The sequence below is a fragment of the Cynocephalus volans genome, chromosome 13 (genome assembly GCF_027409185.1).
Source record: "Cynocephalus volans isolate mCynVol1 chromosome 13, mCynVol1.pri, whole genome shotgun sequence".
NCBI classification, from domain to species: Eukaryota; Metazoa; Chordata; class Mammalia; order Dermoptera; family Cynocephalidae; genus Cynocephalus; species Cynocephalus volans.
Window position 1 is genome coordinate 63587025 of NC_084472.1, and position 26905 is coordinate 63613929.

Genomic DNA, 26905 nt, shown 5'->3' on the forward strand with positions numbered 1-26905 from the left:
ACAATCATCTTTTTAACCACTTTGAAGGTAAGTAAATATTTACTGTTATTTTATTCTCTGTGCTTTCCATTTCATCCCAATCACAGTCTTCTGATTTGTTGGTTTCAGCATTGACTGGTCTCAAGCTTTTAGCTTCTCCCAGTGTTGGTAAGTGCCCTTGGTGAATCTCAGCTTTCTCTGGTGCTATCATCTCCTGCTTGCTTGCTTTCCAGGACTTTCACTCCAGTGAGCCCTTTTTCTTTAAGTACTTTGAGACTGTTGGAGACTTTTTTTTCTTCTTTACAAAAGTTATTGGCTTAACTCTTTAACCTCCCAAACAGCTTTAGAATTCATCAAATGCCTTGTGGGGAAAATGCCCTCCCGTCTTGAATTTGTCTTTACAGCCCCTTCTGGTCTTTTTTTATACAGAATATAAATGGGTTTTATTTTAAGTCAACGTGAGAGTTTATCTTTTATAAGAGAGTTTAAAATATTAACAATGATGCCATAAATAAAAAATTACTATGTTTTCTCTTCTTTATTGCTTTTGTTTTCTTGACGTTGTCTATGCATTTAGTGTTCCTTATAGGGATTATGCTATGCAGTACTGCTTTTTTGTTTTACTCTCTGCTTTGGCTTTGGAACTATACATCTTCATTTTATTTCTATTAAGAGTCATTTAAGTTATTTTTAAAATCTTGAATGTCTTAAGTACAGCTCTGTAATTAAGGTCTAGAATGAAATTACATCTTAAATATTCCCCTATATGAAGAATTATCTTAATATTTGCCTTTGTTCTTTCCTTCTAAAATTACATGAATACAAATATATGAACTGGAGATATAAACTCATGGTGTTATTAAATACCTTTTATTATTTTACTCTGACTTTCAGTTTGTAGCTGTCATGTTTTAGATTGAAATCAACAATTAACCGTTTTTGATGTGCAAGAATATTCAACCTATACCACAATTTCCATATTCTTGCCTCCTCAAATTTGTCATTTTTCAATGATTGAAAGTCATTTGTATGTAGTTTCTTATGAATAGTTTTTAAATCCATTTTTTTTCAGCTAAATATTGTCATAGTTTCATATACATCTAATCTTCTAATAAGAGTCCCATTCCTAATTCGTATTTACTAACTTTAGTGAAAAACAGAACCAGATTAGTATTTTTGTTTTTTGGCCATACATATTTTAAGATGTTTTTGAAATGTGCATTTTTAAAAAATAAAAGCGTATTTAAATATTTTTATTTGAACACTGAATTAGTTTTAAAGCTTCTTTGGCATTTGATCTAGCTCTTCCTATTTTGGTTCCTTTTTCGGTAATCTTGTATACATATTTCAGTAATTGTCTCCCAGAATGACAAGCAGCTGCTGTTGCTTTCACACGTGAGAGCAGCATGGGTCATGTTAAATTCTAGTTTCATAAAATTTTGCCATCATTGAACGTTATTCCACTGTCTCAGTGTTACAGAAGAGATATCTGCCATCAGTTTAGTGTTTGTCCCTTGAAAGTATCCTTTTTTTTCCTGCCAGGGTAATAAAATTAGCTTTAGTCTTTAACTTTGAATGTGAACAGAATATAACCTAATGAAAATATGTGGTTAATCAGTTTAATGTAATTGTGGAGAGCACGATCAATCTGTATGCTCAAGTCTTTAAATTTTACTAAGGAAGCTCTTAAATGCAATATAATTTCTCACATTTTTATTTTTCTGTGTTTTCTTTCCATATCTTAATCATCAATTATTCCTTCAGAAATGTGTATAAATGTGTATATATGTATATGTGTATAAATGTGTATGTATGTATATGTGTATAAATGTGTATATATGTATATGTATATAATATATACACATATAATATATACATGCATGCATACATATATGTACACATATATACACACATAGACATATACAACACATATATGCACATATAATATATATGTATGTATGCATATGTGTACACATATATACAATATATACACATTTATATACAAATATATATGCATATAATATATGTGTATTATATATGCACACATATATATACACATATATACATATAATATATACATATATACATATCTATATACATATATGTATATATACACACACACACTTTTTTGGTTTGGTATATCAATTATATCTTTCTAAGCTTTTTAAGCATTTTTTTTCTGAACTTTGGGAAAGCTTTTAAAGTTTGTTAAATTTTCATTGCTGCTAGTACTCTACATTCAAAACAATTTAAATCTGTTTGATGGGATTTTGTATCTTTTTCTTATCTTAGACTACTCTTTGTTCATCTTAGCTGTCAACTAAACATATCCTCTTCTTATAAGCTCCCATACGTCATCACAAAGTTCATTTCACACTACATCTTAACAGAATTGAACACAAACACATACTCACACGCATGCACACACAAATTACAAATTCAAATTTTCTTCAAATGTTTACTGTATTCTGAATCCTAACAATACTATTTTGATTCCTTTTCTGATACAATATTTCTCTTTAATCAAATGTCCTCGCTGCTTGTTTTTTCTGTTAATTGTTTTGTCTATTTAATTTTCCTTGTATGAGGAAAAATTTACTCAGGCCAAACTACCTACATTATTATAAATCTATTTTAAAAAGAATTTGTAGCACTCACACTATGTAATCCAAATGGAGCAGAGAAATCATGACTAGCTTAAACTTATAACAAAAATGACAGTTACTTTGACAATTTAGACAGTGAGTCATAGGAACTGGGCTTAAGAATAAAATTGTTCCAGCTGTTGATATTAAAGCAATGGGATCTATAGCAGTTTGGAAGCACTGTGTTAGTTCTATTTAAAATGCTTTCTTACCCTTTTCTATTAAAATACCTACTAAACATTGGAAAATCTGAAGGCATTTCGGCCGTATGAAGAATATTATGCTGCAGTGTTTTTGGTATGGACAGCTCAGGGGGTTTCCATCAGGAAATACCGACCTGAGTACCCAGCTCAGCGCCCCATGGGTCTTTGGTTTTCTCCTCTCTAGTTCTACCCCACCTTCCTCCCTACTTGCTCTGCTTTCTTTCCTACTTTTAAATTTTCTCTACCCTTCGTTTCATAAGAGCATGCCTCATTTCAGTTGACAACTTTTATACCATCACATGAATGCTTTCCACTTTCCACCTTTGCTCTCTGTCCTTTTCTGCCAAAGTAATTCTCTCCTGTTCTGACAGGAACTCTCGGCAAGGGAGGAAAAGAATATGAACTACTTCAAGATACATGGCATAAATAGTTGACTTCAGGGCCTGTGTGTTAAAGGTTTTCTACTTGGCCTTGATTGTGTTATGCTTTATATGACCTTAGAGAAAATTCTGTTAAGTGAAATAAGCCAGGCACAGAAAGAGGAAATACTGCATGTCCTCACTCTTAAGTGGGAGCTAAATAAATAAAACAAATAAATAAAAATAGAAAAAGAGATACAATAATCACAGTAATTCATTGAATTTTCAAAAGGAGAGAACAGAACTAAGGCCAACAGGTGGGAAAGAGACAGGAGGAGGAGGGTTACCGAGAAATTGGTAGAGAGCCACAAAAAATGATTACGGTGTGTAAGGTTGAATATACTAATTATCCTGATTTGAGCATCACATACTACACGTAAGTATTGATATTCAACACTGTACCCCACAGATATGTATGATCAATTATGTTTCAATAAAAAAAGAAAAATCTTTTATGCATAATTGATAATATAATTATGAAATAAATAAAATATACTAACATAATGCATTCTGTTAATATATATAATATAAATATATCAAATACTAATATAATAGTCTACATGTAATATATATTATATATTTATTTATATAACTTATGGCACCACACATTACAATATGTGTGCTTATCATGTGATATGTTTATGTATAATAGTTATGTATTATAGGTAATTAAAACACAGTTTAATACATGATAGTGTTTTAGAGTATTGTATTTATTTAAAATTTGAATAACTATTGAGTTTACATTTTAACTCTACTCTGGTCAGAGAACATCCACTGTATGATATCAGTCCTTTGACATTTGTTTAGTCTTGTTTTATACACAGTATATTGTCAATTTTTGTCAGTGTTCCCTTTAATCTTGAGAAAATGGATATTTTGCTGTTGTGAACACAGTTCTGCATTAGTATTCAGATCTTTTACCTGTGTCTTGGGATTTTTTTTCTTGCTTGTTCAACTGCTCTCATTTACTGAAAGAGGTGTGTTTACATTTCCAACTATGATTGGGGGTCTGTCTACATCTTTTTTATTTCTCTCAATTTTTTTTTAAGTATTTTGAGACTGTATAATTAGGATAATCCCATGTTAGAATGGTTTATCTTCTTGGTGAATTCCCTCTTTTGTCATCATTAAATGACCTGCTTTATTTTATAATACTGCTTGTCACAAGTCTATTTTTATTGATATTAATATAAGCAATCAATTTTCTTTGTTTAGTGTTTAAATAGTTACATTTCACTTTCATCTATCAGTTTCCTCTATATTTGAAGTGTTTTTTGTCACTTTTTGTTTTTGTATATAGCATATACTTTCATATATAGTAGACGCATAGTGTGCATCTACTATCAACCACGAAAGGTTTTTCTTTTTACTTAGATTGTTTAATTCTTTGACATTTAGTGAGGTTGATGATGTATTTGGGCTTATCTCTGCCAACTTATATTTGTTTTATATTTGTCACCCTTTCTTTTATCTATCTTTTCTTTCTCGTCTTTTCAAAAATAATAATCAGTTGCTTTTTATTATTGCCTAAATCTCCTCTATTAGCTTTTTAACTTTTTTCCTTTAATTTGGTTTTAGCAGTCTGTCTGTAATGTGCCTAAATTTTATATTCTTTTTTTTTTTCTTTCTGAATTTGAAGCCAAGCAGCCCACAATCCAGGGATTTCTCACCCGACCTCAGTGTTTTTATTTCTTTTATTTTTTTATTGGAACATAGTTGATTGTACATATCTGTAGGGTAAAGAGTTGAATGTCAGTACCTGTGTGTAATATGTGATGCTCAAATCAGGATAATTAGTATACTAAATATTATATGACATTATCATTTTTCATGGCCCTTTATCTAATCCTCCACTATCATCTCTCCCCACCCCCCTTTCCCATCTCTGGTAGCCTCAGTTCAGTTTTCTCCTTTTTTAAAATCATATAAACTTTTTATTGAAGTGTCATATACAAAAGAAAAGTGTAGAAATCATGAATGAACCATTGCTAAATTTTCGCAAACAGAGCCCAGATACAGGAGAACATCACCACTATCTCAGAGCATCCCTTGCACCCTGTGCCCTAATCCCACACCCTATCTTTTATTTATTTATTTATTTTGTTGTTGTAGCATAGTTGATTATACATTTCTGTGCAGTACAGAGTTGAATATCATTAACTGTGTGCAATATGTGATGCTCAAATCAGGATAATTAGTATGTTCAACATTATGCAATGTAATTGGTATTCATGGCCCTTTACCAATTCCCGACTTACCCTCCTCCCCTTCCCTCTTTCTCACCGCTGGTAACCTCAGTTCAGTTCTCTCCTTTTGAAAGTTCACCTAATTATTGTGATTGTTGCATCTTTCTTTCTTTCTTTCTATTTATTTATTTATTAGTTCCTACTTATGAGTGAAGACATGCAGCATTTTTCTTTCTGTACCTGGCTTATATCACTTAATATAATTTTCTCTAAGTTCATCCATTGCGGGGGCTCAGGAGCGGCAGGCCCCGAACCTCCCAGTAGCCCCTTTTAGTCCCCCGCCACGGGATGAGCAAGAGAGGGAACCAGCAGGATTACTCCTGCCATCCTAGTGGCCAGGAGGGCCCGGGAGGAAGGTGAGTCTGCCGTCTGCCTATTCAGCCCCACAGAGAGACACTCAGATGCGGCAGGGGTTCTGTCAAGCAGTTCCGTTTATTTTCACCTGCTTTTATAAGCATATGGCAAGGGGATTTCCTAACTTCAACCTATCATCTTAAAGGTCATGTGAACATGCATCTTGCTCTAATGCTTTGCTATTGCAATCACGCGGTGAGCAGGAGCACGGAAATATCTTTTATCCAAAAATTGTAAACTATGTCTTTCCTTGGTCACGCCCTGGCGGCTTCCATCAGGCGCCATCTTTATCTCTCCTGTCCAGGCGAATGTTTTCAATAGACTATGTACGCGTATATGGGTGGGGTCGTGGCTAGTTCTCTGCCCTGGAAGGAGGTGTGTGGCCTCAACGCCCCAACAATCCATGTTACTATGAATGGCAATATTTCATTCTTTATTATGGCAGAGTAGTAGTCCATTGTGTATATATACCACATTTTCCTTATCCAGTCATCTGACAATGGACATTTATGTTGGTTCCAACTCTTGACTATTATACATAGAGTTGTGATAAACATGGGGTGCAGTTATCCCCAATACTTTTTCTTGTGTATTCATGGTAGTGATCATTGTTTTTAGGGTTCTAGATGCAGTCCTCCCTTGAAGATTTCTTGTAGGGCTGGTTGTGCGGTGGTGAACTCATGCAGTTTTTGTTTGTCTAGGAAATACATTATTTCTCTTTCATTTCTGAAGGATATCCTTGTTGGGTATAGTATTCTTGGCTGGCTTTTTTTTTTTTTTTTTTCTTTTAGTATTTTGAATATATCATCCCATTCTCTTCTGGTCTGCAGAGTTTCTTTTGAGAAGTCTGCTGTTAGTCTGATGGGGACTTCCTTACAGGTGATTTGACTCTTTTCTCTCACTGTTTTCAAGATCCTCTGTCTTTGAGCTTTGCCAGTTTGACTCTAACGTTTCTCAGAGAAGACCTTTTTGGATTGAATCTGTTTGGAGATGTTTAAGCCTCCTACATATGAAGGTCCATGTCTGTCCATATACTGGGGAAGTTTTCTACTATTGTTTCATTGAATAGGTTTTCAGTGCCTTTTCCTTTCTCCTCCCCTCTGGAACACCCATGATTCAGTCGTTCATGTGCTTCAGGTTGTCTGCTAGCTCTCTCAGATTTTCTTCATTTAAAAAAAAAATATTATTTTTTTTTTCTTGTCTACATGAGTTATTTTGAAAAGACTATCTTCAAGATCAGAAATTCTTTCTTCTGTTTGTTCTAACCTACTGCTTAAGCTCTTGGTTGTGTTTTATATTTTGTTGAATGAAACCTCTGTTCCAGGTGTTCTGCTACTTTCTTTTTTAAGGCATTAATCTCTTTGTACATATCTTCCTTCAGAGCCTGAATAGTTTTTCTCATTTCATTGTGTTGTCTGAGTCTTCTTATATCTCATTGAGTTTCCTTAATATTGTTGCTCGAATTTCCTTTGCAGTCATTTCAAGGGCTTCATGCTCTATGGAGTCTGGTATGTGAGAATCATTATATTCTTTGGATGGTGTCATATTTTCTTTTTTTCCCCATATTTCTAGTATCTCTACATTGCTGTCTGGTAATCTGGTACAGCAGTTGTTTCTTCTAATACTGTGGAATGGACTTTGAGGAGAGAGGAAGACTTCCTCATGAAGATGTATTTTATATTCACCATTGAGTGGGGTGTTTTAATATTGGTTCCAACTAGACACAGAAGTGTAGTCCTCCATGTAGGTACTTCAGCTGAATTTAGTGTTGGAATTGCATGTGAGAGCCTTCATGGTGTAGGCATTGGGGCATTAGTGATTCCTTGTTGAGATTGGTGACAGTATGTTGATTCATCTAGGACATGGGCAAGCATTCAAGTGTGGGAGAAGTGCCTGGGTGACCTTTTGATCTTTAGCTGGGTAGGTGACCCTGGTCATGCCTGTTTGCACCCTGGTTAGCTCCCCATGACCCTGGGTTAGGTTAGTGCACTGGGGAATACTGGTGTTCCTCAGTTTGAATGGGTGACCCTGACTGGGTTTTCTCTTTCCTCTCTCTTACAGGCAGGGGCTCCTCCTGGGATCTTGCTTCCCCCAGTTGGGGAATGGTTGGTGGTGATTGGGGATTTTCTTCCTTACTGTATTTGGTAACACATGTGTCTCTCCACAGATCAAGGCAGTCCCATGGCTGTGCATGTACATCCTACTACCAGGTGTGTTACCACATATGACAGTGTAGTTCCTCGTATGAGTTGGGCCACTGGATCACAGGTCTGTGCTCACTCACCTCTTTCCCTGGGTTCTACTGGCAACTCTCCTTCTCTCTAGGCTAATGAGTGGCCAGTGAGCCACCTATAAGACAGCAGTGGCTGCTGGTGTGGCAGCAAGGCACCCTGGCTGGCAGTTGCTGTGGCACTAGCACTTGTGGACTTCTTGCATAGCACCAGTAACTGTGGCAGTAATGAAGGGCACTGCTGCTAGAGAGGACACTGAGCCCACTGCTACTATCAGTTAGGAATGCAGGATAACTTCCTGGGGCCAGTGAGGTGGCCAGAAACACTGGCGCCATCAGTCAGGGTGTGTGGGTCCACTTCCCCATTTTGCATTATTTGCATTTATCCTTGTTGAATTTTGCTAAGGGTATTGAAACTTTAGGCTGATCCCTTTAATAGATTTAGAAAATTCTTATTATTTCTATTCTGTCCTAGTCTCAATTCTCTTTCTGGGAGTCTAACTCAAATCATTTCAACTATGTCCATCATCTCTTAAGCTCTTTTCTTTTATTGTTGTTGTTTTTGTTGTTATTATCTCTGTGCTCCACTTTTGGTATTTTATCATTGATCTTCTATTGCCCTCCAAATAATAATGCTTTCTGCTGTGTTCGCTTGGCTGTTCAACTTACTTTATGAGTTCTTAATTTCACATATTGTATTTTGCATTTCTAGAAATTCCATTTGATTCTTTTACATAGATTCTAATTTTATGTTGAAATATCCATCATCTATTCATCTAGCATGTCCATGTTTTCCTATATTTCCCCCAATGTGTAAATCATATCTACTCTGAGTCTGCTTGCATTGTTGGGCTTATTTTCTAATTATCAGTCACTTATGCATGATTTTTTTGGCATATGTAATTTTCAATTTTATGCTAGACATTGTGTGTTATACGTTGTACAAACTCTGGATTATAATTTTATCTTCTAAGAATATTGGATTCTGTTCCATCAAACTGTTAAATTAACAGAGGCTCACCCTTTCTCTATTAATGCTTGTATTTAAGCCATTTTAGGACAGGTCTATTTTAATTTGTCCCCATATTAAAGGAGAACTGTTGCTGTTAAGACATGCTTTTACTTTTGCGGAATAGTTCTGATGTCTCAACTAAAGTATAATGTATGCACCCAGGTCTCTACTGTGACTAGGAAGGAACTCCGACTTCTCCCCAGTACTGAGACCTCTGGAAACTCAGGCCTTAGCTTCTCTGCATCTGTTTTCTGCTTGCCTTCCTAGAATCTTGTCCAACACATGATCAGCTTAGGGATTGTCACAGGACCTCAGAAACATTTAATGCAAACATTTTGAGCACTCCTAGGCACTGTCCTCCTCTGATATTTTGCCATCCAAATCCCAGCCACTTTCACACCCTCAGATCCTGACCTCTGCTGTCCACCCCCACTCACTTAGACCAGTGCTCTGTGTCTGGCTCTACTTCTGTGTGCAGCAATTTGAAAATTTTCCTGAGTGAGAAATCCAGGGTTAATGTGGGTCTCACTGCACATGCTCTCCTTCTCTTAAAGATCAGAGCCTGGCCCATGCATTCAAACATGTTTTTATGTTTTTTAAAAAATACATTTTGCCTTGCTCCTAAATGCTTATGGCAGTTGGATAAGTCTGATAGCAGCTACTTTGTCTTATTCAGAAATATTAAGTCCTTGACATCTACTTCTGCCAGTCCCTCATAGCTCAAAAATTTTTATTAAATCTCATTCTAACTTTAGACCTTCTCTGCATCTTTCTGCTAGTACTCTGGTCTAGATTACCATTATGGCTCCTCCCTGAATTCCTACAGTGGCTTTTAATTCTTATCTTCACTGCTGGTACATACTTTACATTAAATTGTTGTCTTCTAGAAACACTATTTTATGTCACTCTCCAGGTGAAAACTTTTCAATAGCTTCTCATTAAACTTGAATAAATCTTTGAACTCCTTACATAGACCTATAAAATGGAGGATGACATAAGCCTTCTAAATGGTTTTCTATGCACTTAGCTGTTCCTTTTCTATGCTTCAGCAGCACTGATTTTATTTATTTATTTTTTAAATTTCCTGAACATGCAAAGCTTTGTCCATAGTTATACTTTAGCACAGTCTGTTTTTTATAGTCATGACATTGTGTTCATCAGTCTTTCCCTGGCTTCTTTTTCTTGCTTTAGGTGACAATTTAGATGTCAAATCCTCTATGAGGCCCTGATGACATAGAACTATACCCTTAATCTTGTAGCACCCTGGTCTTCTAATTTATGTCACACAAAAAAGTATATGCTCTTGTTCAACATTCTTACTTTCTACCAAATGTAAGAATCATGAGAACAGGGATCATATGTTTGTTTATTTGTTCCTTGTTTTATTTACGACTCTATTTCTACTTGGTATGTGGTGTATAAGAAGTATTATATACTTAATGGTATATAAAAGTGTTAAACAATTATTAACTGAGTTAATGAAGACTATATTATATTATATTTAACTTCAAAAAGAAAGTCTTTTAAAAATCAACATTTTGAGGCATAACAAAGAATAACATTTTCAAATAATTTTGGAGATTTGGGACTGGAGGAAACCATAATCATCATTTTGATGTAATAGTCTCTCTGATAACATCACATGTACTTAAATCACCACAGTGTTAGGAAACTCACTACTTCACAAGAGGGTATATTTAATTTCAGTCAATTCCTATTATTTTATTTTCAACTTTATGTGTAAATTTTTTATTCCTTTTTCTCCGCAACCTCGCCAGCATTTATTGTTCAGAGTCTTTTGGATTTTAGCCATCCTAACTGGGGTGAGATGGTATCTCAGTGTAGTTTTGATTTGCATTTACTGGATGCTGAGTGACGTTGAGCATTTTTTCATATGTCTGTTGGCCATTTGTATATCTTCCTTAGAGAAATGCCTACTTAGCTCTTTTGCCCATTTTTTAATTGGGTTGCTTGTTTTCTTCTTGTAGAGTTGTTTGAGTTCCTTATATATTCTGGATATTAATCCTTTGTCAGATGTATATTTTGCAAATATTTTCTCCCACTCTGTTGCTTGTCTTTTAACTCTGTTAATTGTTCTTTTGCTGTGCAGAAGCTCTTTAGTTTGATATAATCCCATTTGTTTATTATTCCTTTGGTTGCCCGTGCTTTTGGGGTCGTATTCATGAAGTCTGTGTCCAGTCCTATTTCCTGAAGTGTTTCTCCTATGTTATCTTTAAGAAGTTTTATTGTTTCAGGGTATATATTTAAATCCTTAATCCATTTTGAGTTGATTTTAGTATATGGTGAGAGGTATGGTTCTAGTTTCATTCTCCTGCATATGGATATCCAGTTATCCCAGCACCATTTGCTGAAGAGGCAGTCCCTTCCCCAGTGAATAGGCTTGGTGCCTTTGTCAAAGATCAGATGGCAATAAGTGTGTGGGTTGATTTCTGGATTCTCTATTCTATTCCATTGATCAGTGTGTCTGTTTTTATGCCAGTACCATACTGTTTTGGTTATTATAGCTTTGTAGTATAGCTTAAAGTTGGGTAGTGTTATGCCTCCAGCTTTATTTTTATTGCTCAGCCTTGCTTTGGCTATGCATGGTCTTTTATTATTCCATATAAATGTCTGGATAGTTCTTTCCATTTCTGAGAAAAATGTCTTTGGAATTTTGATGGGAATTGCATTGAATTTGTATATCACTTTGGGTAGTATGGACATTTTCACTATGTTGATTCTTCCAATCCAAGAGCATGGGATATCTTTCCATCTTCTTGTATCCTGAGTTTTCTTGTATCTCATTCAGTTTCCTTAGAATTATCACTCGAAATTCCTTGTCAGTCATTTCAAGGGCTTCTTGTTCTATAGGATCTAGAGTTTCAGATTTATTAACTTTTGGTGGTGTACTCTCTTGATTTTTTGTATTTCTGGTATCTTTTTTTTGATGTTTATTCATTGTGGCAGGGGGTTTCACAGTCCACCGGTTTGAGACTATTGACTAACTAAGATGTTGCTGTGGTTGCCAATTTGGTATGGCTACCTCCGTGACTGCTCAGTTGGCCTCTAGTGACTTGTGTGTGTGGTTGCCTCGGGTCTTGGGCCTCTCTGGGGAGCCACATCTCTGGTCAGCTTGGACTCTGCTGGGCTGCTGGATCATGGGGCGGTACCGCAGGGTGTGTGGTCTCTGCTGAGTGTCCACTTCCTGTGCAGGACTTCTCCCTGTTCCGTGTGCTCTGGCCTTGGCTGCTGGATCACGCAGTGGCGGCCCCACAGGGTGTGTGTTTTCTGCCGAGTCTCCGCCTCCCTAGCCGGACGTGTCTCCGCTCTGTGTGCATGGGGCTGGGCTAGGACATGTCTTCTGCAACACTCGTCTATCAGCCAGTCCTTCAAGACCCAGCTCAGCACCGCCTCGCCCAGGAAGTCTACCAGGTTTCTGCTAGGCAAGAGGACCGGTCGCTCTGGGTGCCTTAAAAAAGTTTTTTTTCATTTCAATATACCTTAAGCTTTATATTTAATTGTTTTACTTATAATGTTATAGCAATAGATCTTTAAATTATCTTAAAAAATTCTATCAATGATGGTACATGCATTTTATTTCATTTGATTTCTTTTGAAATCTAAACACTCAAAGATACAATAAAAAGATTAAAATTATCATTACATTTTGTTGAATGTTAAAGAACAGCATTAGAAAAAGCATTTGATAAAGTTCAGCACTCATTCATGACAAAGACCCTCTATAAGTTAGGTATAGAGGGAAAGTATCTCAACATAATTAAAGCCATATATGCCAAACCCACTGCCAATATCATCCTGAATGGGGAAAAGCTGAAAGCTTTTCCTTTAAGAACAGGAACTAGACAAGGATGCCCACTCTCACCACTCCTATTCAACATAGTGTTGGAAGTACTAGCCAGAGCAATCAGAGAAGAGAAGGAAATAAAGGGCATCCAGATTGGAAAAGAGGAAGCCAAACTCCCTGTTTGCAGATGACATGATCCTATATATCGAACAGCCTAAAACCTCTACAAAAAAACTCTTGGAATTGATAAATGATTTCAGCACAGTAGCAGGATACAAAATCAACACACAAAAATCAGTAGCATTTCTTTTCTCCAATAGTGAACATGCAGAAGGAGAAATCAAGAAAGCCTGCCCATTTACAATAGCCACCAAAAAAATAAAATACTTAGGAATTGAGTTAACCAAGGAGGTGAAATATCTCTATAATGAGAACTACATACCACTGCTGAGAGAAATTAGAGAGGATACAAGAAGATGGAAAGATATCCCATGCTCTTGGATTGGAAGAATCAACATAGTGAAAATGTCCATACTACCCAAAGTGATATACAAATTCAATGCAATCCCCATCAAAATTCCAAAGACATTTTTCTCAGAAATGGAAAGAACTATCCAGACATTTATATGGAATAATAAAAGACCATGCATAGCCAAAGCAAGGCTGAGCAATAAAAATAAAGCTGGAGGCATAACACTACCCAACTTTAAGCTATACTACAAAGCTATAATAACCAAAACAGTATGGTACTGGCATAAAAACAGACACACTGATCAATGGAATAGAATAGAGAATCCAGAAATCAACCCACACACTTATTGCCATCTGATCTTTGACAAAGGTACCAAGCCTATTCACCGGGGAAGGGACTGCCTCTTCAGCAAATGGTGCTGGGATAACTGGATATCCATATGCAGGAGAATGAAACTAGATCCATACCTCTCACCATATACTAAAATCAACTCAAAATGGATTAAGGATTTAAATATACACCCTGAAACAATAAAGCTTCTTAAAGATAACATAGGAGAAACACTTCAGGAAATAGGACTGGACACAGACTTCATGAATACGACCCCAAAAGCACGGGCAACCAAAGGAAAATTAAACAAATGGGATTATATCAAACTAAAGAGCTTCTGCACAGCAAAGGAACAATTAACAGAGTTAAAAGACAACCAACAGAGTGGAAGAAAAAATTTGCAAAATATACATCTGACAAAGGATTAATATCCAGAATATATAAGGAACTCAAACAACTCTACAAGAAGAAAACAAGCAACCCAATTAAAAAATGGGCAAAAGAGCTAAGTAGGCATTTCTCTAAGGAAGATATACAAATGGCCAACAGACATATGAAAAAATGCTGAACATCACTCTGCATCCGGGAAATGCAATTTAAAACCACACTGAGATACCATCTAACCCTAGTTAGGATGGCTAAAATCCAAAAGACTCTGAATGATAAATGCTGGCGAGGTTGCGGAGAAAAAGGAACTCTCATACATTGTTGGTGGGACTGCAAAATGGTGCAGCCTCTATGGAAAATGGTATGGAGGTTCCTCAAACAATTGCAGATAGATCTACCATATGACCCAGCTATCCCACTGTTGGGAATATACCCAGAGGAATGGAAATCATCAAGTCGAAGGTATACCTGTTCCCCAATGTTCATCGCAGCACTCTTTACAATAGCCAAGAGTTGGAACCAGCCCAAATGTCCATCATCAGATGAGTGGATACGGAAAATGTGGTACATCTACACAATGGAATACTACTCAGCTATAAAAACGAATGAAATACTGCCATTTGCAACAACATGGATGGACCTCGAGAGAATTATATTAAGTGAAACAAGTCAGGCACAGAAAGAGAAATACCACATGTTCTCACTTATTGGTGGGAGCTAAAAATTAATATATAAATTCACACACACACACACACGAAACGGGGGTGGGGCGAAGAAGATATAACAACCTCAATTACTTGAAGTTGATAGACAAGCAAACAGAAAGGACATTGTTGCGGTGGGGGGGAGGGAGAAGGGAGGGAGGTTTTGGTGATGGGGAGCAATAATCAGCCAAAATGTATATTGACAAAATAAAATTAAAAAAATAAAATAAAATAAAATAAAATAATAATAATTTTAAAAAGAACAGCATTAAATTTCAGGAAGTTTTACCATAATTGGGATTCTTTAAGGTATATATTGGATCTATTTCTTCATCCCTGTGCACTTTTAATGACCCATATTTGCATGTACTGTGAATAAAAAAATTTGAATTTTAGCCAAAATAAAAAAAAGTAATATAAAATGAATTTTAAAGGACCTAATTTATGGAATTTTTTTTCTATTTCAGCTAACATTAAGAAAGGTATGTCAAAAAATTTGTCTTTATAGTATTCACATTTACCCATTAGTTATCTTATTATCATAAAATAAAAATTTTTGTGTTTGTATGCCTTAAAATAAATAGACTAACATATTTTGAATAAGACTCATATGTAATGTGCAAAATTCACTTTCATGTGTGTATAATCATATACATGATTTTGAAACATAACTATACTCTTTATCTCATAGAATTGACATGGTGATCAAATGAGAAAATACATTTGAAAGCATTAAAAATTTTTAATGAAATTTTCTTTTAATACTTCCCATTGTAATAATAAATACTTTTTAAAAAAATTGAGATAAAACATAACTCACAGTTACTTGCTTCTATATGCATTAAGCAATTTGCAAAATTAAATTATTTTGTTATTGTGATTCTTTGCTTTCTGTTTGTGAATCATTTTTTATTACCACTATTTTTTTTTGTAGAGGTTTGCTTACAGAGTGACCCACTTTCTCTTAGCTATTCTTTGGGACTGTAGTACATACTAGAACTTTTGAAAGACTTTATATTTATCAAATAGTTCTTTGAAAATATTTTGATGAATTAAATGTAAATAAATTGAAAGCATGAGGATTAAGTTTCTCTTCAAATATACACCAAATTAAAATAGTAAAGGGTGAAAAAAAACCCAAAACTTTTATGGGTCACTTAGATACCATTGAATGAGTTATTGCTTCAGTAAAATAAGTTACATTTCTCAAATTGCTGCCTATGGACCATTATTAATCTAAGAAAATGAAAGTGTTTGGTGGCCTAGTAACATACTCAATCCTTTTTATTCTGGTTGAATAAAAATATAAACTAATTGTGATAAAATAATGTTTTAGACATTATGCTAGATCTAATAGGACAATCATGGTTACCTTCATGTATGAAATGATTGCTGACATAAGAATATGGAAGTAATCCTTATCAAAATGATCCTATAAGATTATTCATTGATCTTCCTTCCTCTGCTCTAAACATAGCAGCTAGAGATAAAAACTCTTGTTAAAAAGTCATTAAGACACATAGGCATGGTAAGTGGTACAAATAAAACTCTCTGTTGACCAGAAAACATAGAAACACAAAAAATCAATAGAGCTGAAGCCAGGGGACTGCCCATCTCTGGATTCAAATATGGGCAATGGGGACTGAGAGTATGACTCTTCCAGAATGATAAGAACAAAAGTCACCTCTTATAAAGTAGAATGAAGGGAGGGAGAAAAAACTATTAATTGCAATCACAGGATCCTCAAAATTTCTCATCAAGTCAAAAGCATGCTATTGAAAATTGATCAAGAAAATTGAGGAAATATGAAAATAAATAACCTTAAAACTTTTAATTACATAACTGACATTATAGATGGCATTTATAAGACATAAATGAACATTATAAAAAATTTTAATTCATTGAAATTGAAAATTTAGATGAGATTGCAGTTTTCTAGAGAATACTTTCGAGTACTCCATAAAAAAGTAAAAATCAATTTGATATAGAAATTATTATTAAACACTTCTCTCATGAATCCAATTCCTTATTCCTCCTTGAAACAAATAAACCAACTTTTATAGTTTGATTCTATCAGTTAGTTTTGCCAAAACTTTAAAGAACAAATTTAAAAAATATTTTATAGAAGCTCAAATGATCAGTCTCCTAAAACATTTTATGAGACAGTAAATTATTGAAACTTAAACTTGGTGATAACTAAATAAAAAAATACAGAATTAGAAATAAATCTGATTATGGGTACAAAATTCCTAAGTGATAATCTTGGCAAATGGGATTCAGAAGTGTTATAAAATATTCATCATGACCATATGGTGTTTATTCTCATAATTCAAGGAAGGTGCTCTTGCAGAAATGTAATGATTTATTTTGGCACTCCAATTAACTGAGAAAAATGGTATGATTATTATATAAAAATAATAAAACCATTTAAAAATATTGAGAAGTATGACAAAAACAGGAGCATAAAAGGACTTCCTTAACCAAGTTAGAAACTCTACTTGAAATTTATAGCCAATATTCTTCACAGTGAAGCACTGAACCTCTCCGTGAATTCTGAAACAAACAAAACCGACAATGATTTCCACTATCTTTCCTAATTAATATTGTACTGTAGTAAAGCAAAATTGTGTATACCATAGTATACCATATGCTTTACAATAGTAGAGCAAAAATAATTAAGCAAGAAAAAATATGTAAATATTGGGGGAAAAAAGATAATTTTACTATTATATACTAGTGAAATACATACCCAAAAAATCTATAGACCAGTTATATGAAAAGAAAATAACTATGTTTTCCTGGTGAAACTTCAACAGACAGTTAATCTAAAAATATTTAAGGGTGAGCAACTTAAAGCTTTTTCAGTAAGATCACCTCTGATCTTCAACATCATAATGAAACCCTTAACTAATGCAATAAAATAATAAAAGTAAATAAAAGGTAGATTGAAAAAGAGATAAAACTGTTTTTGAAAATAAGATGATCATCTATGTAGAAAATTCAATAGAATTGACAAAAAAAAAAGTAAAACCTCTTGGGAGTAATAAGCAATGACAGCACAGCTGCAAAATACAAGGTTAATGCAAAAAAATCCATCACATTCCTATGTACCAGAAACAAATGAAATTTGAAATTAAAACACAATACCATTTACATTAGTACTCAAAAAAATGAAATACTTAGGTATAAATCAAGCAAAATATGTATAAGATCTATATGAGAAAACTATAAAACTCTGATGAAAGAAATCCAAGAAGAACTAAATCAACAAAGAGATATTCCATGTTCATGGATAGAAAGACTCAATATTGTCAAGATGCCAGTTCTTCCCAATATGATTTATAGGTTGAATGCAGTCTCACTGAAAATTCCAGCAACTTATTTTGTGGATATTGACAAACTGATTTTAAAGTTTGTACAGGGAGGCAAAAGGTCCAAAATAGCCAACACACTATTGAAGGAGAAGAACAGAGTTGGAAGACTGAAACTGTCTGATATCAAAACATACATAAAGATACAGTAGTCAAGAAAGTGTGGTAATGTTGAAAAAATAGACAAATACCTCAATGGAACAGAATAGAGAACCCAGAAAGAGATCCACATAAATACAGTAAATTAATCTTTGACAAAGGAGCAAAGACAATTCAGTGAAGAACAGATAGTCTTCTCAATAAATGGTGCTGGAACAACTGGGCAGCCATGTGCAAAAACAAAAAAAATTAATCTAGACAAAGACCTTATACCCTTCACAAAAATTAACTCAAAATGAATCACAGCTGTTAAACAAAGAACTATAAAACTCCTGGAAGATAGCATAGGACAAAATCTAAATGAACTTAGGTTTGGCAATAACTTTCTAAATAAACCAACAAAAGCACAATCTATGAAACAAATAATTGATAAGTTGGACTTCATTAATCTTCATAATGTTTATTCTGTGAAAGACAATGTCAAGAGAATAAGACAAGCCACAGACTTGAAGAAAATATTTGCATAATATCTGCAGAAGATATATTGGGAAAAGGACAGTTGACCAAAATATACAAAGACCTCTTAAAACTCAGCAGTAAGGACACAACCCAGTGTTCCACCAATCTGAGCAGACACCTCACTAAAGAAGATATACAGAGAGCAAATTAGCATATGACAAGATACTCCACATCATATGTCATTAGGGAAATTCAAAATAAAACTACAATGAGATAACACCACATACCTATTAGAATGGTCAAAATCCAGAAAACTGACAACATCAAATGGTGGCAATGATCTGGAGAAAAAGAAAGTCTAGTTAATTGCTGGTGGGAAGACAAAATGGCACAGTCACTTTGGAATACAATTTGTCAGTTTCTTACAAAACTAAACATGCTTATACCATATGATCCAGCAATCATGGTCCTTGGTATTTACACAAAGGAGTTGAAAACTTATGTCCACACAAAAATCGGCACACAATGTTTATAGCAGCTTTATTTATAATTGCCAAAACTTGGAAGCAATGAAGATGTCCTTCAGTAGATGAATGAATGAATAAACAGTGGTACATCCAGACAATAGAATATTATTCAGCACTAAAAACAAATTAGCTATCAAGCAATGAAAAAACATGAAAAAAAACTTAAATGTATCACTAAGTTAAAGAAGCTAATCTGAAAAGCCTACTACTTTATGATTCCAACAATGTGACATTCTGGAAAAGAAAAACCTAAGGAGATAGTAGAAATATCAGTGATTGTCAGGGGTTAGGGAAGTAGGAGGGATAAATAGGTGGAGCAAGGGGATTTTAAAGGCATTGGAACTTCCCTGTATGACACTATAATGGTGGCGTGTCATTGTACATTTATACAAACCGGTAGAATGTAAAACACCAAAAGTGAAACCTAATGTAAACTGTGGACTCTGGGTGAAAATGATACATTGGTGTAGGTTCATCAATTGTAACAAATGGACCATTTGATGGGGGATGTTGACAATGGGGGAGGCTATGCATGTGTGGGAACAGGGTTTATAGAAGAAATTTCTATATATTTATCTCCATTTTGCTGTGAACCTAAAACTTAAAACTGCTGTAAAAAAATAGTCTGTTAAAAAAAGAAAAAAATCTCAATGATAATTTTATATCTATAAAATTTTATAAACTCTTTAAAAAAATTTTAAAGATACCCTTGAATAATTCAAAGGTGTATAAAAAATTCCCTTTGAGAAGATTACAAGATTTTTTGTAGGTTTTGGATGGAGCTGTAAATAAAGGAGGAGCTGTATCCCATTCACAGATGACACATTATAATAAGAATGTCATTTCTGTCCAGACTGATCTTGAAGCATATGCATGTTCAATCAGAATACCAACAGAGATCTGCATGGAATTTGTCAAATTGTACTGAAATTCACATCAAAGAGATCAAAGAGTAGATTTCAAGAAAAGCTATGCCTTTCCAGAAAGAAATTTTAAAAAGGAAGGTTACTTCCATCATCATCAGGTATTGACAGGCATTTAAGCCTATTACAATTAAAATAATGTCTATTGGTAAATCTATGACAATTAAAAGAATGTCTACTAATAAATTCATAATAATTAAGATAATGTCTATTGGTTCCACAGACAGTATGCCATGTTCACTGATATTGTGGAAAATTTTATAGCAAATAACAGTGTTCAACTTTATTCATAAGGAAATGTCCTTTGAATTATGTTTTTTATTAATCAGTGTCAAATATATCATAAGAATACCCCTGATACTTTTCTAGAAACATTTCCTCTAGACATTTTAGAATTCACACATTTAAAAACAATGGTAGTTTGTATTACTTTTAAAATGAATTAATGGCAGTATACATAACCAAGAAATAATGGTCTTTTTAATTTAGTTTTTTGAGTTGTAAAATATGGTGGTGTTAGAGGTGTGTGTGTGTGTGTGTGTGTGTGTGTGTGTGTGTGTGTGTGTGTGTGTGTGTGTGTGTGTGTGTGTGTGTGTGTGTTATAAGACTGTAAGCTTCCTAATGTGGAATATGCTGTCTGTCTTGCTCATGGCTTTATAACCAACACCTTGAGCAATGACTGGAACATACCATATGTATAAGAAATATTCCCTTGAATGAAAAACATTAGTTTCCCATTAAAGAAGTAAGGCAGTTTCCCTCTTTAACTTTATTTCATTTCTTTAAAAACACCTATCATGCAGCTGGAAATTTTGTGTTGAAAACGTGAAACATAAGTCATTCAGTGTATTTCAAATATTAAAAAAAAATAATTTGTGGGAGAAATTGAGCAAGTGAAAAATTTTAGAGAGTAAAAACAAAGAAATGTTATCCTAAGTGACAACTTGCCAATTTTCCTATACTTGTAGGTGGACTTCCGAGACAGCTGATATTTTAATCTTTCTTGATGTGTATGTGTCTGCATTATTTATTGGAAAATAAACTTGGGATCACCACTCATATGTTTATTTTCACTTCATGTTATGAATTATATTGTTTCTCTATAGACTTTCTTAGTCTTTCCTATTTTGATTTAGAGAAGACAAATTTCAAAGTGAATGAGCAAATTAGCTTTCTTCTATGAAGCCTATGCATTTTTAAATGTTTTCTTATTACCACGAATGAGAAGATTATAAAATAGAAAAACATTCTATGATTGTTTAGTTCATGAACAGGAGAAAAAGAAATTAGAACCAAATTGAGTAAACCTTATGAATGAATAATTGCATCGTATATTAAATTTTATTTAATTGCTGTTTTATATTATAAACAAATAAATCACAATCACAGTTATAATGGAGCTACACTTTTAATAGCATTCAGTACACAGCTTCTTGGAACATTTTAAATGTTCTAGTTTTAGACATATGGAAATACAAACACGCTTTTAGTCTATACTTGCATTATTTTAATATATAAAAGTATAATTTGATAAGAAGAGTTGAGGTATAGGAAGAAGAAAAAAGATATAATCTTTACACACACAAACACACTTACAATATATCCAACTCCATATACATTTATATAGAAGGATTAATAAAATTTATAATTCAAGTAAGTCTTATATGGTTTTCTATTTGCTTGTGGCCTCGAAATACTCACCTATGTTATCCTCATTATTTTTCATAATATTTAGCTCATTGCTAGATTTTTACATACAATTACCCTTCAGAATATAAAAGCAGAGCATTTGATTTATTCAGAAGAATATCTCCCCATTGGTGTACCCACAGTGATTTCAGAAAATAAGAGAAATGGCTTTGATTTCAAGGGTGAGTGTCTAGCTCTTCACTAAAACCAGATTAAACTAACTAAAAACTGTGTAGGGTAATGGAATATTTAGAGTCTATATTGGTTTTATATTCTAACATAAAATAAAGACACCATTTACACCCAAATCTATTCTATTATTCTTTTATGAATCTAGAATATGAATTACTAATTTGTAATCTAATAATATATTGTATAATGTCTGTGAACATCTCTTCATTACATTTTGTTGTCTTTTTAAAATTAAACTGTAATTCTATAAATTTTTATTTCATTTTCCCTGTAAATTCAACACTTTTTCTACACTTTTATGTGTACATTTCCATGTATTCTTACCTTATTTAAATATTATATATTTTTCTGCTAATACATACCTATGTTCAATGACTTCAATTATTTAGATATTTCTTTAAAAATACACTGTGATAGGAGAAAATGCACATTATGGCAGTGAATTAAAATATTTGTCTTGATTTTTATATTTTAAATTATCTCCATTGTTGGTATATTTTCATTATTTAATATGAAACTTTGGCATTCATATAATGCAAATTCATAATACTAACTTTTACATCATCAATAGGCAAAAAGAGTCGGTGCTTAAGAAAGCCTTGATTAGAACATTTATACAGATCTTTATTTAAAGACATACAATATTATCTTAGTGCTATTATTACCACACCTGTCAAGAAAACGATAGAACTTTGGCAGGAAGTTGACAAAACATACTAGGTAAAACATACTATTCAACCTCTCTTGCTTTTAATATAGTATATTTCTTCTCCCTCATTTTCTTTCTCTGCTTGGGTCTTTCCTACAATATTTCTACTGCTTTTCATTTTAAATCTTTTCAGCACTGTGGATAATTTATGCATTTGTGGTCTCACTCAGAACGATCATTTAAGTAAGACCGCAGAAAGCCACCAGAGCTTGAGGCAAGGCTGGCTTTTGTAGTACACTGCCTAATTTCTTCCTAGGCATTGCCTCAGGGCCAACTGGATTTGTGGTTCTCTATTTACATAATTCTGATTTAATTTTTCTTGTGGGAAATTATGCAAGTTCAGGAGCTCTACACCCTTTTACTGAAATAATTATTTTCGAATCTCCTGAAGGTGGTTACATAATTCAAGAGAAGTAAAACGTTCATTGCAGGACTAGTAAAATGTCCACCACTGATTTTTTTAAGCAATGTTTCATTTTTTTCTTAATGCACTACTTCTTCTGTGAAAGGAAATGGTGTTTATGTTTAGAATCACTGAAGCAAGAAATCGTTCCCAGTACTATATTCTAAGCTAGAAAAGAACTAGAAATTCATGTTTTATCCATTTTCTTCAATATATTATTGCAGTTAGACTTCTGATAACATTTTAATTATGAGTGAGAATCTGCTCAATGTGTTTTAATTTCTTCAGGAGACAAGCTCCCATCTGCAAGGAAATTACATGGTATCATGGCTGAGCATGCAGAAATTATTTTTCAGGTGGTGGAGGAGGAAGGACTGGAGATGGGGAGAGGGAGAACTACAAAAGAAAAATAATGCAAATTTTCTGGATCAAAACAAAGAAAGAAATAGCTTGTGTATGTCACATTAGAACACAGTGTCCTATCATTAATTTTTATAAACTTACTTATTCTGCCAGAATCAGTCATATTACTGCTCGGACCTTTGCTAGTTTAATTTTCTTTTTCCAAAATATATAGCTTTAACATCAGAAATACTTGAACACTTTAATATTTTAGGTTTCAAAAGATACTATGTACTTAGCATGTAAAAAAACAAATCCTGGTGACAATCTGAATAGATTTTTCTTCAATCTAAAGTAAAGATAGTAAAAAATAAAAACAAAGGCAAAACAGGTGGAAATCAATAAAATATTAGCATCATTAAGATATATCACTTTTTCCTTCTTTTGTTGTTGTTATTTATTTCTATCCTAGAAAAACACAACAAGCAAAAAGCCAGCTAGCACAAATTATATTCTAACCCATTTTCTTTCATTTTTCCTCTCTGGAAATACTTTCAGTTCCACTTCTGTATCCTTCCTAAATCCCTGCTTTCTGTTTTCTGCTCCGCTCAGCTTGCAGCACCAGCACTAAACAGTGGTATAAAAAAGGCTGCACAGTGTCAGTGAAGGGTTAGGTGAAATCTAACTGATATGTCATTTGATGTCTAAAATAGAGATGCCAAAAGTATTGCTGAGCAAACTCTTGCCATTCTCATTGGCTCTGCATGTATGCTTTTCTCCTAGGAATGCAGCTCCATCTTAACTCACTTCAACTCTGTCCGAGGGACCCTGCTCCAACTTCTGACCAGTAGCTTTACTCCTGTCTTTGCAATGCATTTGAAAATTCGAGTTGTCAGTTTGTGTGTACAATAAGATTATGTTTTGACACATGATTATAGGGAGAACTAAAATCCAAAGTTAGACATATTTACCTACAAAATATATTATTATAAATCAATATATTAAGCAATGTCCTTAAGGTTATTTTTGCAAGATTCTCTGAGAATATTTTCTAGATGGGGATAATAGTTGTTTTTGTGAGCACATATATGCTAAATCTAAAGCAAGATTTTATTTTACCTTGACTTATGAAGTCAATAAAAAATATGTGTTATTTCTGTCTGCTTAATTACTAATATTTTTGGCTTCTTATATTTATTGGTGATTGTTTTTTTCTTTCTCTTGCTTTAGATGATGCCTCCAGCGTTAAGACTGTGATCCTGCAAAGTTTAAAATTGGAAAAGAAAATCTTAAATACTATGCATTTTCTGATTGTTACCCTGGCTCTGTTATTCTCTGTCCTACAGAATTGTTAGCCTCCCGTATTAGCTATTTGTCAATCATTAGTGTCAAATAATGTTGCTCTTCTATGCAAAGATTTTCCTCTTTTCAGACAACCTAAGCAGTTAGGTAAAGTTATAATCAATTATAGATTGAAGGTTTCTCTGTATGTTTAATGATTTATAGTGGGTCTCAATAATTAACTTTATTGTTATATTATCTCATTTTTTTATTCTACATTACATAGGGCACCACAGTTCTATAATATTTAAATTATTTTAATAATTTTATTCTGTTTGGAAAAGCAGATGTCCTATACTTTTTCATACAGCATATTATGTTTATATAATATTTAAATAATTATGAACCTGCTCATATTTTGTTGGGTTCTATATATGTACAAGTATATTGTTTAACCAGCGGGTAATCATGGTTCCATTCTTCTACTTTCCCACTGGGCTACACAGTGCTGAGTAGATGGACCCAGAGGTGTTTCTGGAAGTTGTATCCAGCTCTACATTGCCAAATATAAACATAAAGCTTCCTGTGTTCTTATAATATGCTAAGAGATAGACCCACACAAATCTTATTTATATGGCAAGGCTTGAGGGGAGAATTTCATGCTGAGAATTAGCCTGGTGACCAATTTAGTCTTTTGCATGATTTCATTCTTGCCCCATGCAGCAAGGTGACCTTAACGTATCACAACACCACTTTGCAAAAATAGCTGCACTTATTCAATTCCTACCATGTGCTGTCCATTGCACTCAGTGGACTTCATGGGGGTGGTGGTATTATAGCTATAAGGTAGACAAGCAAATGGAGGCTCGTAGATGTTCTGGAAATGTTCAGTTTCATATGGGGAGAACCTTGTGGGCCTGACTTTTAGGTTCTGTCTACTAGAGTCCGTAAGCCATTTTCTATTTACTTTGTTACCCTTAAACTCTGAGCCTTGGTATAAAGACTTTGCCATATTTGAAGGAGAATTGTGGGAAGGCTGATGCTCAATTTTATGCTCGGAACAAGTACCTCTGTGACATTGTAATCACTGAATTAAGGAAACCCACTTATAATTCAGGACATTATGCAATTATTGCAAATATCCTGTCATAGATCTGACCCTCACCTTAAAGAATTAGACTCAGGTCCTCACCTATGGTTTTGCTTTTTATCTTGCTTTTAAACTTACAAAATTTACATTCAATACTTAAACATACAAAATTCATAAAGAATTTCAAAGCTAAGAATGCAGAATTATTTTCTGGCTTGAAATTGTACGTATTACTGTATACACCACATAGAATTCATGTTTATGATTAGTAATTTTAATAAATGGCATTCTTATCCTTTGAATTATTATTGGGTTTTGCAGTAATTTATATTACATTTAATTTTTTTGAAATTTCACATTTCATGTCATTTTTATATATGATCAGTTTGGAGGGTAGAGTTTTAGCAAAGGAAGTTACATTAAATAGATTTTTTAAATACAAAAAATATTAAACCACAGCCAGTTTACATTCAGCTCAAATGCTTTCTTACAGAGGAATTTTAATTGGAAATCAATGTATTTTTTCCCGACACAGAAGTATTAAGTTTCTACTTATAAAATTTATGAATAACTTTGATATTTAAAACATTATTTGAGATTTTTAAAGAACATAACTTCGTGATTAGCTTGCTTATTAAAAATTTGACTAGCTGACATTTTTTCTTCAGTAGTGTAGTAATAAATTATAACATCCTTCTTTTGCAGATATAAATCCTCTCTTCCCTGTGGCAAAGAGTGATCTGCTACTTTCAATGCTGATGTCAAGTCCCCCTTAATGTTCTCAACGCTCACACACACACACCCTAAAAACCAAAAACAAACAAGAAAACATATTACCTTTGAAAGGTTTTATTTTTTCAGCCACTATTTCACATTCACTTCCATTTGGAAATGTTAAAATATTAAAACTATTCAAAGCTATTTGTGTAACTGAAACTGGAATTTCCTATAGCTTCTTGTTCTATAAATACACATTTTTACATTCAGTGCTCTTAGTGGTATTGTCAACCGAGACATCCTTAATTTCATTT

General features: G+C 33.7%; 1 protein-coding gene across 1 annotated transcript in view; it reads left to right on the top strand.

Moving 5' to 3' along the window:
- The window catches only part of CCDC102B (coiled-coil domain containing 102B), a 301210-nt gene extending 276395 nt beyond the window's left edge, over positions 1 to 24815 (top strand). The window contains exon 9 of the mRNA XM_063077429.1: positions 24734 to 24815. Coding sequence (XP_062933499.1) covers positions 24734 to 24737 — 4 coding nt within the window. The 3' untranslated portion in view covers positions 24738 to 24815. The remainder of the gene's footprint in view (positions 1 to 24733) is intronic.
- The last annotated feature ends 2090 nt before the right edge of the window (positions 24816 to 26905 follow it).